At 31.5% G+C, this 21,056-nt stretch overlaps 1 protein-coding gene across 3 annotated transcripts; it reads left to right on the top strand.

Moving 5' to 3' along the window:
- Positions 1-2,776: 2,776 nt before the first annotated feature.
- Positions 2,777-21,005, top strand: LOC111713490 (uncharacterized). Of its 3 annotated transcripts, none has more exons than XM_023488356.1 (10): positions 2,777-3,183; positions 5,225-5,338; positions 5,956-6,129; positions 8,172-8,338; positions 10,570-10,660; positions 17,666-17,735; positions 18,689-18,764; positions 18,912-18,987; positions 19,844-20,050; positions 20,843-21,005. In XM_023488356.1, exons 2-10 carry the CDS (start codon positions 5,239-5,241, stop codon positions 20,929-20,931), a joined length of 1,050 nt encoding a protein of 349 aa, XP_023344124.1. In that variant the 5' UTR covers positions 2,777-3,183; positions 5,225-5,238; the 3' UTR covers positions 20,932-21,005. The 3 variants fall into 3 exon arrangements, with proteins under 3 accessions (XP_023344124.1, XP_023344123.1, XP_023344122.1); XM_023488355.1 differs by having other exon boundaries at positions 2,778-3,183; positions 5,202-5,338; positions 20,843-21,004; XM_023488354.1 differs by having other exon boundaries at positions 2,778-3,183; positions 5,212-5,338; positions 20,843-21,003.
- Positions 21,006-21,056: the final 51 nt, after the last annotated feature.

Below are 21,056 nucleotides of genomic sequence, written 5' to 3'. Positions count from 1 at the left end.
TCACTCTCAATGCTAATTTCTACAAAAAAAATTGAAGGGGGGCTCCGTCCCCCTACACCCCCTCCTCGCTCACAAGTTTCACTCGGTGCTCCTATCCCAGTTTTATTGGAAGTTTGACCCCCTTCCCTTTTTAAATAGCTGGTTCAGCCCCTGGGAGAAACCACAGTAAAAAATAATCATTATTTAATTTGGAAAATGAGGATTTCCCATTCATTTGTGATCAAACAAAGGTGTAAAGGATACTCGGAATAATCATTAAAAAACTGTTCCCGTCCTATTTAACGAACGTTTTTGTGAAAAAAATCTTTCATATCTTTAAGAAGAACTTTTGTGTATTGCTTTTATCTAAGCTTATGAAAAAGTTTTAAAAATGTGTTATTTGCGCCAAAAATGTCAAATAATTCTGTATTCAGAGCATGTGTCCTAACAATATGTGGACTATCGTAAACATTAAGAACTCGGCCAGTTTTAAAGGTTGTGTTTTTTAACAACATAAAAATATTTTAGCTCTGTTTCTAAGACGAGTCAAAAATATGGTTTCTCGTTAATCATTTGACATCCTGTGTATATATATGTATTTTGTATATTCAGAATATATAATTACTTCATGCTCAGCATCTTAACAGAGCATACATATAAAACATAGAATATACAATATGTATATGCATATATTGAATATACTCTGTACTCAGCAAACATTCAATTATTCTAATAGATATCTCTCTTTCCTCTCTTCAGACTCAAACACATAGTTTTACCCATGAGTACAAACCTTGGACAGGGAGGGTAGGAAACCATGCTAAAAATCAGAGTGCTTGTTGCCACTTTTTTATCGTAGTATTTCTTGAAATTATTTTATCTACAATATATAAGCATAAAAATACATCAATAATATAGTAGATTTTTCTGTTCTGTACTAAAAAATTATAAAAAAATATAAATTGTTAAAACATTTATTCAACTACCCATTCTAAAAACTTATTTTTTTAGGTTTGCTTTTTAATTCCAAATTTACTTTGTTTATGAAGATAATCGCGGATTTTAATTGGCGTTAAAAAATTTTTTTCATATTTTTATTTATTTATTTTTATTTTTTATTTGTCCAATTATAAACCTTTCCCATGGAGACATATGAGTTGCCTCAAAAAAAAATTGGACCTGATCGGTTCAGCCGTTTGATGTTATTTTACAGAAATAAACAAACAGACAGACAAGACGAATATATTTGTACATTGACACAAACTGTAGATGGCTTCTTCTGATTTCCAAAAATAGTATTTTCCGAAAAATTGGAATTGTATTAATAATAAAATTGATTATAAGTTGACAGAGACGGGCAAAATATTTTTTACTTTTTAGAGGCTCCAAGAATCTGAATTTTTGACGATGTTTCAAAATTCTATGTTTTTAAGTTTTCTTTTTTAACATTATGCATCAAAGATCATTTTGTTAAATCTTTTGAGGAAGTAGATTTTTTGTTTCTAAACAAACCAAAAAATGCCCATCAGCTTTGATAAATAAAGAAGACCTTCGATCCAAGTCGTCTCATGTATCTTTGGACATCCTTCATATTTTCTATTATTTTCCTTTAGAGACAGACTGACAGACACAAACTCTGGAGAGACAAACACTAAAGAGACTAACTCCAGAGAGACAAATTCTGAGAAACTCTCAACGCCGGAGTGCCAAACTCAAAAGACACAAATATCTGAAATTCTAACCCAAGAAAAACAATCTTGTCAGAGAAAAATTACGAAGTAATATACTTCTAAGAAGTTTCTTAGAGACAAAATCTGGATAGAAAACTCCTAGGAGAGACAAACTCAGGAGACAAAACTCCTGAGAGACAAACTCTGGAGACAAAACCCCTGAGAGACCAACTCTGGAGACAAAACCCCTGAGAGACCAACTCTGGAGACAAAACCCCTGAGAAACCAACTCTGGAGACAAAACCCCTCAGAGACCAACTCTGGAGACAAAACCCCTGAGAGACCAACTCTGGAGACAAAACTCCTGAGAAAGAAACTCAGGAGACAAAACCCCTGAGACACTAACTCTGGAGACAAAACCACTAAGAGACAAACTCTGGAGACAAAACCCCTGAGAGACAAACTCTGGAGATAACCTCCTGAGAGACCAACTCTGGTGACAAAACCCCTTAGAGACAAACTCTGGAGACAAAACTGCTGAGAGACAAACTCTGGAGACAAAACCCCTGAGAGACAAACTCTGGAGACCAAACTCCTGAGAGACCAACACTGGAGACAAAACTCCTGAGAGACCAACTCTGGAGATATAACTCCTGAAAGAGAAACTCTGGAGACAAAACCCGTGAGAGACAAACTCTGGAGACAAAACTGCAGGGAGAAAACTACTGAGAGACAAAATCTGTAGAGAAAAACTACAGAGAGACAAAATAGAGACAAATATCTGAAATTCCAATCCAGAAAAACAAGCTTGTGAGAGAAAACTACGGAGTAACAAACTTTGAGAAAGAAAAACTCGTGAGAGACAAATTCTAGAGAGAAAACTCCTGAGAGACAAAATCTGGAGAGAAAAACCCTGGAAAGAAAACTCCTGAAAGACAAAATCTGGAGAGACAAACTCTGGAGAGAAAACTCCTCAGAGACAAACTCTGGAGAGGAGGAGGTGGAGTAGGAGGGAGTAGGGGTTGGGGAGGGGAAGGGAGTGGTGGAGGTGGGGGGGGAGGAGGAGGAGGAGGGGTTGGGGAGGCCGGAGCCCCAAACATGCGTTGGCTCCATTCAACCACTAGGATCGATAGTTGTCCTGGGGCTCAGTATCAGGCTGGACTCTAGAGGCCGAGTATACAGAATCCTCTATCCTCCTCCTTCTTCTTGGTTCCTGGTATGCTCAGGGTATACCCAGATACAGAACACAATATATATCCTGGTTGAACTAGGTTCCAGGAGGTGGAAACTGTGTGTTCTGAATGCTGGAGTATGATAAAACCAATATTTATTGGTTTCAAGGTCTCCTCCCCCCCAACCCTCGTGATATTGCAGAAGAAAATTGCGTAAATTCAAGAAAACTCTGTTGGAAATAATCCACAAGCTAAAATGAATAAACCCTGATGTACTGAATGTACTATGTAAATTAAGTGATCTGTGTACTGTATGTACTGTTTGTACAACCCTGTGATTGATGTATACCATGTGAACTGAGGTAAAGGGACTAGCCAGGAATTATAACAATTGCTTTTTATTCATAAATAATTACGTAATTGAGACATCTTTTATATATTCGGGACAAAGAGAATAGAATATATATTAGAGAGGAATTAAAGGAATCTCTCGGTATGAATTTTTTCAGCCCCTTTCAGCCTGAAAGGTAGTTCAAAGTCAAATCATGTAAATGTTCACAAATTTTATGCAGTAGAATAAATTAATACAGTATGTTCCCTAGACTATCCATTTCAATTTCGAATTTTTTTAAATCATCGTTTGTTAAGTGAAAGGCATAGAGAGTCTATGTGAAATGATCATTGGTCAATTATGAAACCAGCCTATTTCATAATTTGGTTTTCTTTTAGATTTTCTATAAAATGATGTTCCAGGGCCCAAAAGGTTATATAGCACAAATATGTGAAGTACACCTTGCAGTATGGAAACAGTACAACAAAATGGCCGTTTTACACTTTTTTCTAGTTTAAATTCCACTCTAATATATATTCTATTCTCTTTGATTCGGGACCAATAAACGTAAGTACATTTTATAAATTCATTTTTGGGGTTGAGTCTAAAGAGTCATTCTTCGGTCGAAGGATATTCACACATTTAGTTATTTTCAACGACAGTTGTTTTCTTTCAGTTTCCCCTCCCCGATGTTTATTTCCTTGCTTAACTGCCTCCAAGGTTGTAAAGTTAGGTTCCACAAAAGAAGTTTCTGCCATCAATGCCAATCCTAAAAAATCTATAAAAATAATTTTTTCCCAGAACCTTTGGACTGAAAAAACAAACTCATATTGTCAATGCTGTTTTCGACTTCTAAAATAAGTTTCTTGAGATCTTATTTGAGATCTTATTTGAGATCTTATTTGAGATCTTATTTGAGATCTTATTTGAGATCTTATTTGAGATTTTATTTGAGATCTTATTTGAGATGTTATTTGAGATCATGTTTAAGATCTTATTTGAGATCTTATTTGAGATCTTATTTAAGATCTTATTTGAGATCTTATTTGAGATCTTATTTAAGATCTTATTTGAGATCTTATTTAAGATCTTATTTGAAATCTTATTTGAGTTCTTATTTAAGATCTTATTTGAGATCCTATTAGCTTTCTTATTTGAGATCTTATTTGAGATCTTTTACCAATTTAAAAGCTTTTTTATTTGTCTGATGATTCTTTGATCTTAATAGCACATTATTTCCATTTGGACTGAAGGGACTTAAGACGGAATTCCAAGTGACCCTTCATTTATTTTAGGTTCCTGTCCGATACACAACGATACCCTTGAAAGCTATGCCTGATTAAGAATGCATATAAGATAACAATGTGTTTAAGATTTTTTTACGGGGGTTTCTCTATAAAAGAGATTTGCTAGATTTCTGTCATAGAAGCAATGGAATATCCTATCAGAATTAAACACTTTCAAGACAGAAAAACGAAGATAGCTTCCTGTATTATTAATTATGATAAGGGGTTAAAGGGTACTGGTTGTGTCCCTCTTTAAATGGAGTTAAGTCGTCGACAGTTCCCTTTTTACACTCCTTTAATCTTTAAGTTTGATGATCATCTAATATGACCCTTAATTTAGTTTATTAGTTGTATTGATACATAAAGGGGTAAAGGGCACATTAAAAAAAGTGTAAACATCGAAAAGTACTGAATTCTTGCCACTAACTCAAATCTTCTAATACTTATACATGTGCAATATGATTGTGAAACTACTTGATATTTACCTAACAGAATTGGTGGTTTGAAATATCAAAGTTCTACGACAACGGGTTGGAAAGATCATCGTTCATTTTTATTTTATTTTTATATATTGAATTGAAAGGTTTTATCTTTAATATATTCCTACTATTAAAGTGCATTTTACTGAGTAAGACCATCCAGATAAAAGATCGCTCGGAAATCCGCAAGCGATCACATTTTTAAATCATAAAGGACATTTTAGAAATGTTATCATTAAAAGTGTTTTATAACAAAATTCGTAGCATGTTTAAATTCTGAACAGTCCCTTTAAGGCCCAGTGTACAGGTGTACAACTGTACATGATGCCGTTGACCCGGAACCTGGTGGGGACCTGCCCGGGTGGGTTCTGCAACATCATCATCAACTTCAGCGAAATCATTGTCGTTATTCTCCTTCTAGGCCAGCAACACTCGATAATATTAATAAATATTAATTAATAATTTTTCTTTATGCATAGGTAATCAAGGCTGTCTGGGTCTATTCTATTGTTCTAACATTATTATAATTAATCAATTATACGTATTGATACTTATATACTTTAGCATTGAAAGGAAGCATGACGTAGATCTAGATTTTAACATAAAAAATGCAAAATATACGTTCAAACAAACAATATTTTTATAGTAGATCCTCCATTGTTATTATTATTGCGATCATTTCGAGGTTTTTAGTAGTAGAAGTATAATTATTATTTAGATATTTTCTTGAAAATAATCTTGAAAATTACAAGAAGAGTAAGAAAGCCAACATTTTTCCCCACACGGGGGGGGGGGGTTTAGTTAATCAAAAAATGTATATCATATATATAAAGAAGTAATATCTGTTTGTTTGTATTGTATTGTATTGTATTGTATTGTATTGTATTTTATTGTATTGTATTGTATTGTATTGTATTGTATTGTATTGTATTGTATTGTATTGTATTGTATTGTATTGTATTGTATTGTATTGTATTGTATTGTATTCATTATTATTTTTATCATTATTATTATTATTATAATTATCGATGCCTATAGACTGTTTTTTCTTCCTTGTAACACTGCTCCCCTGTCTGTTCTCCTGGAAGACCTCTAAACCTGATTCTAAAAACAGGATTTTCTTCGCTGCACTGGCCAGCCTCACCTTCTACCTGTGGTTGACCCTCCTGGCTATAAACAGTTTGTACTGTTTCGGATTTCTCGCGCATTTAGGCAACCTTCAGTACAATTTAATTTTAATTTAAAGGAGTACAATATATAAGTCTTTAGAATCTATTACATATATATATATACATTGCTATACATTCCTACACTCTATAAAGCCCTAAACTTCCTTATTTCGTTGCCAAAGAATTATTCTAACTTTAAACGTTTTTTTAAGCTTAAGATCGAATTTTATGATGGTTGATCTTTTATTTATTTATTTATTTATGTCCAAATCATCATATTGGAAAATCGTCTCTGTAATAATAAAATATGCAGATTATAAGCTATTATTTTAATAAGCCAGGATTTAATTGTATCTAATGACTATTTTTTGTTCTTAAAATGGATAAATTCTGGCTTGAGGGAGGAAGAGGGGTCTCTTCAAAATGCCTGATCAATTTAAAGAACAATTATAAGCGAGAAATGTAAGATTTTTGTAAATCAAGACGAGAAATGTAATCGGTTATTAAGAAAATTTTGAAATAATTTTCTTAACTATATTTTGTGTTATTTTAAGGATTTTTCTGCGTTCGTTTTTATCAACCGTAATCTAAGAAATCCGCTAATAACCGGTTTTATTTGAGCCGGCTTAAATCTTGGAGCCGCGGTTCAAATTTAACCAAAAGCTCAAATTATTTAAATTCGGCTTCCGGATTTTTAATCTCAATTTTACAACTTTCTTTCAGTTTTTTTGCAAATTCTTTATCCCTAGTTTAAACTGTAGATACAGGAACCAAGTATGTATTCTTAAATATATAAACTTGAACAACTTGGGAACAAACTTTGCATCCTGAATATTAGATGTCAAACTTGAGAGAAAAAAAAGTTTTTAGAAAAATATTCTTGGTTCATGTTCAAAAATTACCTTGGAATATATAGGATTTAATTTCTTTGCTAGAGAATAATTCTACTTATGTCGGATAATTGATAAATATGTTGGAAATTCTTACAATTCGTTTACTTAGCACTATTTCAAGCGCTTTATGTAGTATATATCTATTTATTTTAGATTATTTGTCTGTCTGTTTGTATCCAATAAACGTCAAAACGGCTGAACCGATCGGGTGTATAATCAAAATAAGCCTCCAACAAAATTCGATTTCATTAAATTTTAAAATTTCGCAACTTTTTTTTAGAGAATTATGAATGTTATACAATGTATACAAAGAGAAAATGTACACAATTTAAATAGAAGACGGGTGCGAAGTAACCTGAAAGCCTATTTTTTAAATACTGTATTTCTAAAATAATAATAAAACTCCGATTCAAACCAAACTTTACACTTTTTAATCGAAACTCTACATCTTAAAATTCAAGGCAGCCTCCCCTTCTAACTTCTTCAAGTTCCAACTCAACCGAAACACTTCTATTTTTCGTTTTACTATTTCTAAAAGTAATTTAAATTCGAAGTAGATTTAAAATAGATATATTAACAATACTGCTTATTAAATCCATAGAAATAAAACAGTACACTACCACACAATCACATCCTTGTAATAGAAATCAATTTGGGTTAAAATCAATGAAAGAATTTTAAAAATTATTCGTTTTAAATAAATTATATAGTTTTTATGCTATAAACTATTGTTCAATTTTTCTCTTTTGAGTAATAATTTTATCGTTTAAATGTAAATGTGTTTACTTCGGACATGATTTACAAGACAACAATTCTTAAGTGAATTTCGCGAATTTTCTTGATTTTCTTGGAGAATTTTTCTAATTTAAATAATGTATTTTTAATGTATTATTTCTAAACCAATTCTGCAGTCAAAATAGAGGGTAAGCTTTGTCTGGTCAAGTATGAATTAGATATCAATGTTTTTTTCTTTAAACTTTTTATTTTCATTTGCGGTTTCTATGCATTTGTAAGTGACTTGTGCATTTTTTGTTAATAAGAGTCAGAAAAACGACAATACCTTCTACATTTTTGATGAGATTAACGTTTCAAGGGTACAATTGTAAATCGGGCATTGTCATCTTTGCATGGATGGTCAGTTAAAATTACGCTTACAGTCCCTTTAATAGTTTGAACTGTGGGTGTGTATTAGGACCATGTGGAAACCTAACCTCCTCCAGCCTCCAACACAAGGATTATAAACTAGTTCATGAGCCTCCTATACGTTTGGAGGCCGGGGATATCCATGTGGAGGATAAGGAGGATTTGTTCCTGAACCTAACCTCGGAGGCTGATGTTTTAGTAGATCAGTGCAACAAGGAACAAAAACCATTAATTTAATCTTAACAATTTACTATTCTTTAAGTAATTTCGATTTAAGTAGTTTAAATTCCGTCTTCTAATTCCATGGTTTTATTTCGTTTTTCTTAATGCTAATTAGATTTTAGTTTTTTCTTTCAAATGCGTGGAAAACTTTTAATTATTTTCGTGATAGATTTTAAATCCGTATCAAAACCATGATTAAGATCCACAATTTAACTTTTACTTTCCTTATTCACTGTTTAATTAGACAGGACATGATACTGTTTAATTAGAATGGACATGACACTTTTTAATTAGACATGACATGATACTGTTTAATTAGATAGGACATGATACTGTTTAATAAGATAGGACATGATACTTTTTAATTAGACAGGACAGGATACTGTTTAATTAGACAGGACATGATACTGTTTAATTAGATAGGACATGATACTGTTTAATTAGACAGTACATGATACTGTTTAATTAGATAGGACATGATACTGTTTAATTAAATAGGACATGCTATTGTTTAATTAAATAGGACATGGTACTGTTTAATTAGATAGGACATGATACTGTTTAATTAAATAGGACATGGTACTGTTTAATTAGACAGGACATGTTTCTGTTTAATTAGACAGTACATGATACTGTTTAATTAAATAGGACATGATACTGTTTAATTAAATAGGACATGATACTGTTTGATTAAATAGTTCATGATACTGTTTAATTAGACAGTACATGATACTGTTTAATTAAATAGGACATGATACTGTTTAATTAGACAGGACATGATACTCTTTAATTAGACAGGACATGATACTGTTTAATTAGACAGGACATGATACTGTTTAATTAGACAGGACATGATATGTTGCAGTTTTGTACAAGTACGAGAAAAGAAATGATACGAAGATATAATTGAAGGAGGAAGAATTAGACAATATTGAACCTAAATCATTATATGAAAGTTTGACTGCTTTTTTATCTAGCAATTGATAAAAATCGTTTTAATGTTTTAAAACTTTTAACTGAAATTTTTGTTTTCAAACCAATTCAGGAATTTTATCTTATAAAAATAATTATAGGATGATTAAAAATCTTTAACAATCTAATTTGAAACCCCCCAGAAAAAGGTGCATAATAGTCGAATGGGAATGTGAAGTTTATTGCCTTCAAATTGGTCCAATCTCTTCATGGTCGGTATTTTATTCAATATAAAGAACATTTCCGCTTATTTTCCTTTTCTCAGTTCTTTTTTTACAATTTATAGAAAAATGCAGAAACTTGAGTTGATTTTAAAGGAGTCTCTTCCTTTGCATTCCTGGTTATTATATTCTAATTTATTCTTTTTACTCTAAATTGTTGTATAAAACTTATATTTTGGCAAAACCTCAAATTACAGTTATTATGAGCTTTCTGATGCATAAATAGCTAAACCATTTACAACTTTATTAGTTATAACCCCCAAACAATCATTCAACTAATTTCACAATCTTAATTAATCTTCAAATAAAATTTTCATGAAATTAATCTACGAAATCACCCCCCCCCCTTTATGAAAAGTTTAGCTCAAGAAAGTTCTACAATTTGGAGAAACCTTGTCTAAAAATAAATACTTTGATTTACAATCTATAAAATATCGAGTTTAGATAAACCTGGCAATTTGTTTTATTTCAGAATTGAACAACTTTTCCTTTACCTCATTTTATCTCTTTAAAGTCTGAGGGGGGGGGGGTTACTTGTCTTTCCCCCCCCCCTACATGAAGAGTGGGGGGGGGGGGGTTTTTTTTAGGTGATGTGGGTGTTCCTTTATAAACATTTGAGTCTCGGCCTAGCATTGTTATCGTTTATATCCTTGCAAAATTGAAGTATATATCTTGGTAAACGGTAAAAATTCATTTTATTGCCAATTTCATTTTTCTTTTTATTTCTTCAAGTGCAAGAATAAGATCTAGGATCTGTATTTGTTGTTTTTCAATTCTTTGAAAAGTCGGAAATGAAGTTTAAGATGAATATAAGACTTGTTCCCTTTCCTATTGAAAGTTTTAAATTGAAAACAATACAGTGGTCTCCAAAATATAGTGCTCTGGAACCAAACCAAATTTGATTGATTGATTTCCCCTAATTATGCCTATAGGTTTACTTCTCTTTTATTATGTCAAAAAGAAATTAAAAAATGTTTTCGAATACAATTTTTCGATGCAAAGTGGTGACATGAACGGTTTTTTGTCGTTCAGGAGACAGAGAATTCATTGAATAATATTACTTTGATGAACATCATTATTGTTCTAGTGCTTCTAGTTACTATTGGAGCAAATATTAACGAAGGTAATTTGTTTATTTATTTGTTTTTTTTCCTTTTTTTTGTTCTTGTTCTTTTTTATTCTTGTTCTTGATCTTGTTCTTGTTCTTGTTATTGGTTTTTATTTTTGTTTTCATTATTGTTCTTGTTCATTTTCTTGTTCTTTTTATTGTTTTTATTCTTGTTCTTGTTCTTGTTCTTGTTCTTGTTCTTGTTCTTGTTCTTGTTCTTGTTCTTGTTCTTGTTCTTGTTCCTGTTCTTTTTCTTGTTCTTGTTCTTGTTTTTCTTCTTGTTCTTGTTATTGTTTTTATTCTTGTTCTTGTTCTTGTTCCTGTTCTTGTTCTTGTTCCTGTTCTTGTTCTTGTTCTTGTTCCTGTTCTTGTCCTTGTTCCTGTTCTTGTTCTTGTTCTTGCTTTTATTCTTTTTCTTGTTTTAATCTTATTCTTTTTCTTCATTTTTACGATTGCTCTATTTTTCATTTTTTAAAGTCTAATATAATTTTATTGGAGTTTTACACCATTATACCCTTAATCTTAACTGAATATATTTGACAGAGATAAAACTTTCTGCAGAAAATTGAAAAGTAGCATTTTCTCAGCTTTTAAGAACTTTATAAAAGAATTATAGTGCAGGGAACACTTTCTAACTAGATATTAAGTATGAAATATGAATGGGGGTGATTTATGACTTAAAGAGACATGGAGGATTATACTTTTTACATTTATTCACGATATCTGGGCCAGAGCTAGACTAAATATAATGATTTTACGGAATGTCTTGTCTTGCTGATAAATAAACGTCATACATACTGTTAAAAACAGTATGTGTGACGTATCTTATCGATAATTTCTACAATGCATAGATAAATACGGAAAATAACAGTTTCAAAGTTTATATAAATAATATCTTTAAATTCTTGAAATAAATTTTTAAAAGAGGAGTTGTTTGAACTGATGAGGGGGCAAAGGAATCGTGCCCCCCTTCCTGTGCCTACAGGGTATCCCAATAAACATGATAACTTCTTAATAATTAGAAAATAGCATGTCAGTTTCACAAAATACAACTGGAGGGGTTTGCGGGTCCGGGGGGGGGGCAACCATCTTATGCCTACCTGTAAGATCAAATGTTAAAATCAAGTAACAGGGCTCTGCCCCCCCCCCTCTTTACACCGTGTGCTCACTCTTACAATATACAATGATGGGCCTGATTTTACAATTAAGTTTGACTCCTGAAACAATGATAAAACAAAAACATTCCTAGTCCTGGGACTTTCAAACTGTGTTCTGTGTTTTTAATGCCAGAATTGAGCTAAGTTACTTCACAAAGCTAGGTTTACGTTTTTTTTCGTTTTTTTCTGGGCTAATTTTATAAGCTCTTTAAAAATCAAAGAATTTAAAAAGTTTTAAAGTCGGCAGGTCAATAGTTTTCTTTTGTTCAGTATAGCAAAGTCTTTACCGTTAAAAAGATATTAAGAAACGGTTTAACCATTTTCTGCTTTTGCTTTATGTAATTTTGGTTGCTTTGTAATAAAAGCCAAAAAAGAGAGCTTGGAAATTATGGAGATTATGATTATGATAATATGTCAAGTTGAGGTAGAGTGAGTTGGGACAAAGTGATGTTCATGTTCATGTTAGAGAGCGGAAAACTAGGAAAAGAAATGAGGGGTTTAATGGGGGAATTTAGAGGTAGAGATGGGCGCTTTCGGCTTTTTTCATTTTGTTTTTTAATCGTTCAAAAATTTTATTTCATCCGTTCTCAATATTATCGCTCATTTTCCATCAATTTCGTTCGTTTTCTCAAAACAAACGAAATTGTCTAGTAAAACTGGTTGTTCAGTAAATATCGTTTGTTCAATAAAATTATTCTTTCAGTAAAATAAGTTCGTTTGAAAAAATTGTTCTTTCAGTAAAAAACTGTATTTTTTTTTAACCTTTCGGAAAATTCGTTGGTTCAGTAAAAAATGATAATTTTTTCAAGTTCATTCAAACGATTTTAAATCGTTCGTTTGAAAAATCACTGAACAATCAAGGTTGTTCGTTCAGCGTTTTTTTTCTGAACGACATCATCGTTTACGAAAAATGTTGTTTGTTCACAAAAACAATGACCATCTCTATTTGGAGGAAGGAAGCAAGGGGTTTGATGGGGATATTTGGAGGAGGTTTAGCGGGGGACTTGCTGTCTCTATGAAAATGTCAAAAGAGTAAAAAGTCTTGGTTTATTTAAAGGGTAATTCAACACAAAAATCTTCCTAAACGATTTCATTTCTGTATTTTTTTAATTAAAGGGATCTCATTATAGTTACTAAATCATGCGAGAATTACCACAACAAAAATATGATTTCATGGCCTAATAGTTTTAATCTGGACCATTCCAGCCAATGACTCTAAAAAGTTTTGAGATAAATTCGAAGGATTTTTTGAAAAGCGAAAGATCAAATTTTTTAATTTAGAAATATAATTTTCATTTTCTAAGATTTTTATCTATTTTTTTTCACGTTTTGTGTATCATCTCCTTTTGTTGGATCGTTCCTTTATATGACAGAAACAAAGAGAATAGAATATATATTAGAGCGGAATTTATAAAATCCCTCGGTATGAATTTTGTCAGTCCCTTTCAGCCTGAAAGGGAGTTCAATTTCAATTTCAATTTCGAATTTTTTAAAGCCGTTAAATAAGCTTTATAATGAATTAGGTGAATAAAAAACATCATTTGATTTATAGTTATAAGGGAAAATCATCGTTTGTAAAGTGAAAGGCATAGAGTCTTTGTGAAATGATCATTGGTCAATTATGAAACCAGCCTATTTCATAATTTGGTTTTCTTTTAATATTAATTTTAGATTTTCTATAAAATGATATTCCAGGGCCCATAAGGTTATATAGAGCATAAATATGTGAAGTACACCTGCAGTATGGAAACAGTACAACAAAATGGCCGTTATACACTTTTTTCTAGTAAATTCCTCTCTAATATATATTCTATTCTCTTTGGAGAGAAACCAAGTTCTGACAGGTTATAACAGAGGTTTTAAACTTTAAATTTTCCACATCGTTCACATTTATCTTAACTTTATCCACCAACAGATATAAACAAACAAACAACAAACAAACAAACTTCTCATCAAACAAACAGACGGTGTGTTCCAATAGGCTTGAAATTTCGGAAAAAATACTTTTGAAAAGATTTTTATGTGTTGCTCGAAAGTTTAACAATTTATTTGCTTGTTTTAAATTCAAATCTAGTATTGGGACTTTATCCATTTCACAAATCAATAATCATGATGAAAAAGAAATGAAAAGGATGACATTGTATTTCTTCTGATTTTCATCCATATTCATATTATAATATTTCTTCGAATTTAAAATCAAGTTAAATCTCGATTTATTCAAATATTGTCAATTTTTAGGAAAAGCCTTGATTTCGGGTTTAACATTATTAGATAGATAGATAGAAACATATTGTTGGGGAAATATATATATATTTTATGCAGATAGATAGATAGATAGAAACATATTGCTGGGGAAATATATATATACTTTATGCAGATAGATAGATAGATAGAAACATATTGCTGGGGAAATATATATATACTTTATGCAGNATAGAATAGAATAGAATAGAATAGAATAGAATAGAATAGAATAGAATAGAATAAAATAGAATAGAATATAATGGAATAGAATATAATAAAATAGAAAAGAATAGAATATAATAAAATAGAATAGAATTAAGTAGACTAAAATGGGTAAATAGAATAAAATTATAAATGTAGAAGAAAAAAGAAAAAAGAAAAAAGGGTACATTATTATATGCAATATATGAAAAGGTAGGAAGATTGAAGGATAAGTAAAATGGAAAGGTAAAGGAAGGATAAAATAGGAAAGTTTGAACAGGATAGAATAGGAAAGTATGGACAGGATAGAATAGGAAAATATGGACAGGATAGAAAAAGAAGGACAGGATAGAAAAGGAAAGTATGGACAGGATAGGAAAGGAAAGTTTGAACAGGATAGAATAGGAAAGTATGGATAGGATAGAAAAGGAAAGTATGGACAGGATAGGAAAGGAAAGTATGAACAGGATCGAAAAGGAAAGTATGGATAGGATAGAAAAGGAAAGACAGGATAGAGTAGAAAAGAATGGACGTGAAAGGAAGGAAAGGAAGCTGATTTAGCTGTTTGAAGTACGAGATTTTTTAGGTACATTATAATTTACTCAAAGGAAAAAGTAAGGAGAGGATGAAAAGAAAGAAAAGAAAAAAAAAAGAATGTAAAGGAAGGATACTATAGGAAAAATATGGTGGAATAGGAGAAAAAAGGTAGAACAGGATAATGAAGGAAAAGGAATAAAATAAAAGGAAGAAGAGAAAAGGAAAGGAAAAGAAGTATGTGAAAGGAAAGATAGGATAAAACAGGAAATAAAAATAAAAATAGGAAAAGTTGGAAAGGGTAGGATATGGGAAACAAAAGGAAAAACTAAAAAGGAAGGAAAGGATAGGATATGGGAAACGAAAGGAAAAATGAAAAGGAAGGAAAGGATAGGATAAGCCAAGTTAGAATAGGAAAGGAGAGATTACTTTTTTCGGGACCCCTTTTATTTAGAACCAGGGATAGGATGGAATAGATAAATGTACCTTTGGGTTAGAAATATATCGTTTCTCCGGTTTAGAACTAGAATTCAATAAACTTGAATATTTTATACTTGAAATGCAGGTGTATTTAAACTCTACGTTCAATATCTTCAAACATCTGACATGTTTAATAAAACGAATATAACAAAGGTTTTAAATGCAATTTATATAATTCTGCATTCTTCTTTGTTCCAAAGCGACGCATTCAGCTCAATTCGATGTTTTTTATTTCTCTAAATCATGCCGTTATAGGTAATCTTTCCATCTTATATAGTTTTAGTTCAGAATTGCAAAGAATACTGTACCAGGACATGGGGTTAGAACTTACTTAATTTTTAGATGTTCCGTAATTTGAAGAGACTGTTCCGTAATTTGAAGGGACTGTTCCGTAATTTGAAGGGACTTTTCCGTAATTTGAAGGGACTTTTCCGTAATTTGAAGGGACTTTTCTGTAATTTGAAGGGACTTTTCCGTAATTTGAAGGGACTTTTCCGTAATTTGAAGGGACTGTTCCGTAATTTGAAGGGACTGTTCCGTAATTTGAAGGGACCATCCAGGCAAAGATGGCAATGCTAGATTTATAACTGTGCCCTTAAAGCTTTGTTTGATCAAACATGAATTATATATTCATTTTTGTGTGTTTTTTAATCGTTTATTTTCATTTGTGGAATCTCTTCAAAAGTGACCTGCGCATTCTAAATAACAAAGGAAAAATTATCTGAATTAAACACTTTTCAAGTCAAAAACAGCGGCGTTATTTTCCAAAATTAAGGTTTCAAGGATGTCTGTGTAAACTTGTAAATCGAGCATTGACATCTTTGCTTGGAGGGTCACTTGAAATTACGCTTACAGTCCCTTTAAATGACCTTTTCGGAAGTAAATAAAAAACAAACTGAATATGTTTAGATCATCATATTATAAACAAGGGCTTAAAAAAGACACTGATGAGAATCATCTTAAACTTTCCCGATACCATATGCATTCGACAACTTTTTGGAAATGTGCAAAAATGAATATTTTAAACTTTTTACTTTCTCTCTCCTTGAACTCCTAACTATTCCTTCTCCAACTTTAGCACTTCAAACATTAGACAACATCGCTTAAAGGGCCTGTTGACATATTTTCAAGTGATCCGCAGTGTTCAGAGATACATGATCGATTCACAATGGTATTCTATTAACCTTTTTACGGAGATATCTTTGTTTTATTATCTGTAAATTGATCATTTTCAATTGCAATTACTCTCTGTGAGTGACTTGCAGAATTGTGCAATGAATGAAGTTACAGAATTTAATCTTTTACATGAAAAACGACAATATCTTCACCATTGTTACTCAAAGGTTTAAAGTGTTAATCAGGCATCCAGCTCTCTTAACCCTATCTCTGCTGGGGTACTTGAAAACCAGGATATGCTGGGGGGGGGGGGCAATTTGGCCCCCCCCCCTCTAAATCCCATGTTTGATGTCCAATTATGATAAATGATACATCATTGGAAAGCTATTGTGCACTACTTTTAGAATCTGCAAAAAAATTTGCACATTTGCAAAAATTTAATTTTTTATCGCAAAATCCAGTAATATAGTAAAAATGTTTGCAAAAAAAAGTTGTCCAAAAAATGAAAAATTATACATTTTTGAAAAGCCCTTGACCATGCCATTTCAAATATGCAAAAATTTTTGCAAAATTTTAAATAACCAGATTTTTATAAATTTGAGACGTGACTCAAATATGGTTGGTTCCACTTATGATTGTATTCAATGTTTCAAGATTTAAGCTGGCGCTCAATTGAAACCTGTTTTCGGCGGATTTGAGACGCGGCTCAAATTCATTAAGTTTGGACTCAGCACAAAAAAGTGGCGATCAATTATCACGTGGTATTAAATTATGTAAAATTTGTACGATACTTCCTTTTCAAAACACATAGCACTATATATATCAATGACGTAAATGGTTAATTTTGTTCATGGAATTTGATTCTAATTAAGTTTAGATATAATCCACACAATATTTAACCAAAATATAAACTTTAAACATTTCTACGTAGAAGTTAAATTTCAAGGATTTACTATACTAGTATATAGTATAGTTAATCATCCAGTCATTAAGCATACAGTTATAACTTGATGCTTAAAGTCGTTTTTCTATTTCAGAGATTTCGGTTTATTACTGTAGCAACTTTTTTCCGTCTAGAATTTTCTTCTTTTATCCCGTGATTCATCTTTTTTTAATTTTTAAAAGTTTTTTATTTCTATTCAGTTCCTGTGCTTAACTTTCTCTCCATGTTTGAAATAAATTCATTTTCTTTTTCATTTCCCAGAATAATTAAATATGGTAAACCGCATTCACTAGGAATAAACAATTAGAGAGCGGAGGTCGGAATTTAATTTGGATTTTTTTCCAGTTTTAAATGCACGAGCACTCTACCATTGCGAGACATTCTGCAGAACTGAAGATCTTCAGAGATTTCTCAGGTTTTCATTTATCCTTTCATTTATTCTTTCATTTATCCTTTCATTTATCCTTTCATTTATTCTTTCATTTATCCTTTCCTACTTTCAGAAATTCCTTTATTCATCCTTTCATTTATCATTTCTACATTTCGTTAATCCTTTCAACCTTTCATTTATCTTTTCTTATTCATCCTTTCATCCTATCATTATCCTTTCATTCTTTTATAGATTCTTTCATCGATCCTTTCAACCATTCATTTATCCATTCTTCCTTTTATTTATCTCCTCACAATTTTACTAATTTATTAAATTTTAATCCTACCTTTAATTCCCCTATTTCGTACATCCATCCAAATACCCATCCATTCCTTCTCTGGGTCCCCCCCCCCTGGTCCCTTAATCTAGTTCGTTCTTCTTCTTACTAGTACTGACTTCAGAAACTTTTAAGACTCCTGAACCCGAAATTTAAAAGAGTGTCGTTGAACGAAACTCCCGAGTTTCCTTTTTGGGGTCTTGACATTTCCCTTCCCAATTATCCTCTATACAAACCTTCCTCTTCACCTAGATCCCCCCCTCTCCCATCCCAACTGAGAATCTTCCAAATGTATTCCGAAAACCTCTTTCATGTACTAAATACAAATAGCAAGGTTTTCAACCTAAATTCCTAAAGTTCCAGTCCAGCACAGGGTGTTTCAATAAATATGAAATATTTCTTTAGCAAAGACGATTTTAAAGTCGTCACAATTGATTCCCGGGTTTATTTAGAAACCCGGTGTCCTAATAAACAATAGCATAGAAATTAAGAGACATATATACTTAAAAATCGTCTGTTATTTCCGAAATTTAATATATGAACCAGCTTGTATCAAGAAAATAATGTAAATAATTAAATTAAAATCTGGACAAAGTTCTCTATATTTAACTCCCATGTTTTTTTGGGACACCATGTATTATAATTTTTATTTTCTGTTCAGTTCGCTTACCATTAAGCGGCCCGAGGTCGGTCACCTAGTTAAATGCTTCCATACTTCTAAATCAGCTGACACAAAGGAATAATTATCTTAATAATAAGAAATCTATTATTTTTATCATAATCATTTTAGCTGTTAAAGATGATAAATATTTTTTACTCTCTTTGTGATTTTTATCTTTCATAATTTTAATAAATTGTTAAAGTTTAAAATAATTTAACCTCAGACTAACACCGTGCACAAAGTTGTTACCTACAGCACTGTTGAAAACTTTCAGTTCCAAACATGGAAGGATTTTTCAGGTAATCCGCCATATTTATTTCAGAGAAATCCGCCATACTTATTTTCAAGAAATCCGCCAAAAATATTTCCAGGAAATCCGCAATATTTTTTTAGAGAAATCCTCAATATGTATTTCAGAGAAATCTGCCATATTTATTTATAAGAAATGCGCCATATTTATTTTCAAGAAATCTGCCATATTTATTTATAGGAAATGCGCCATATCTTTTCCCGAGAAATCTGCCATTTTTAACAAAACCGTTTTAGTTTCCGGAGTTCTTTATAAATTCAACAATTTTCTGCAAACTTTCTGTTTTCTTCTCCAGATGTCGTCATTTGAGTAAACTAAACTTTATTTGTTTTTAACGGAAGTTAAGCTATTGCATGCAATATAGGTAAAAACAGGAACTTGTTTACAATTTTGTTCTTCTAACCCATTTCTATTTATTTCCTATACAGTTAAACCCTAAATAAGCCACACATCGAAAGAATTCATTAAATGTCGTATTCTCCATTTTCTGAGAATGGAACGTTGCAGATATTTAGTTTTTTTAATGAAATGATTATATGGAACTCTTTAAAAGTGTTCCCACATATTCAATATTCATGGCTATTTGTTTATTTTCGCAAATACTGAAATTTACGTAAAATAGTGTAAAACCCATTGAAAAATTGTCAAGTCGACAAAAATAAAAACTGAATTACAAGCAGAAATTTTAAATCCTTTGTCTGTACATAACTTGTGAATCAATTCTTATTTATCCAGCGAAAAGAAAAGAGATGTAAAATGCACCTTTGTGAATTATACATGTAACTCTTTAATTAAGGGATCACTTCAAGTTACATTAACACTCCCTTGAACATATTTCTTTCTAGATTTACGTTTGATTGAGCCGAGCAAGGAATATCCTGTAATAGAGGTCGAGATCAGTCTTAACTTTTTCCCTGGGGATCATTCTACAGCTGATCTTTACAAACAATTCGTTCAAACCCTAACCAAGGATAACTCGGGAAAGGATCTCAGGATCTCTATTGATGATTACTTCCATATCGAAGATCAGAGAGAGTGGACATTCTTCATAGGAAAACTATATTTGTTTATCATTTTTTCTGAACACCCCTTGTTTATTTGAGCCAAGTTATTGGCTAAATGTCTCTTGAAGAAGGTAATAAAGTTTCCGAATTTAAAAGAAAAAAAAGAAAATTTATCTAGCTTTAAATTATCTAATTTGTCTTTCTGAATTTTCTTTTTTACGACTTTATTCAATTGTTTACTGCAAAGAATCAGTTCTGTCAATTATACCCTTATAATCCCTATGTCAACTGGCCCAAACATGTACACTGTACACAAGACTGTACTGTACAGTGTACACTGTACACAAGACTACTTTTGAAATGTTTAGTAATTTTAATGTTTTTTTTCCCTTTTTTAAACAAATTTTGCTTACATAATATGTAATTATTTTAAAGGACTTTTTTCCACAGGACTTTTTTAGTATCAAAATTTAGGACTTTATTTCCGAAAACTTTTTTAGAAAACTTTTTTGGCGGTTACCAGTGTCTCAGTATAGAGTCTTATGTGNATTTTGCCCCCCCCCTAAACAAAAGCCCTCGTACGCCCCTGAGTGTGCTCAAAAAGGATGTACTGTACATTAACAAAACTGATTCTTTGGTTCGATTACCCATTCTTTATTGCGTTTTCTATCCTTTTTCTTCTTTTGCAACGTTTTTTTTTGTTAATTTTTTCACATTTGTAGTTTATTCAGATGATTTTTATTTCTCTTAAGATCTCCAAAATTGGAAAAAAACTTTTTTTTCAAGTTTTTTTATTTAATTTTCTGACTGGGGGTTGGATAGTAAATAATGTTTGAACAGGAAACCAGGATTATATTGTTCCATGGTGGGAGAAGAATCCTGCACGGATACCTCTATCCTGTATCCTACTCCTAGGCAATAGTCCATAAATTATTTTTGTTGACAAATTACAATTTTTATCACAATTTGACAGCATTTTGTTCAGACAAATCTAGTCTTTATGTATCCAACAAAGAGAATAGAATATATATTAGAGGGGAATTTACTAAAAAAA

This window comes from Eurytemora carolleeae, unplaced genomic scaffold, assembly GCF_000591075.1.
Source record: "Eurytemora carolleeae unplaced genomic scaffold, Eaff_2.0 scaffold952, whole genome shotgun sequence".
Lineage (NCBI taxonomy): Eukaryota > Metazoa > Arthropoda > Copepoda > Calanoida > Temoridae > Eurytemora > Eurytemora carolleeae.
This window is presented reverse-complemented; position numbering and strand designations above follow the sequence as displayed.

Excerpts from the sequence above, each read along its gene's own strand:
- LOC111713490 (XM_023488356.1), top strand. The coding sequence starts at position 5,239 with ATGATGCCGTTGACCCGGAACCTGGTGGGGACCTGCCCGGGTGGGTTC. Across the intron at positions 10,661-17,665 it reads TGGAGCAAATATTAACGAAG|TTTTAAATGCACGAGCACTC; the intron begins GTAATTTGTTTA and ends ATTTTTTTCCAG. Across the intron at positions 18,765-18,911 it reads CTAAATCAGCTGACACAAAG|ACTAACACCGTGCACAAAGT; the intron begins GAATAATTATCT and ends ATTTAACCTCAG.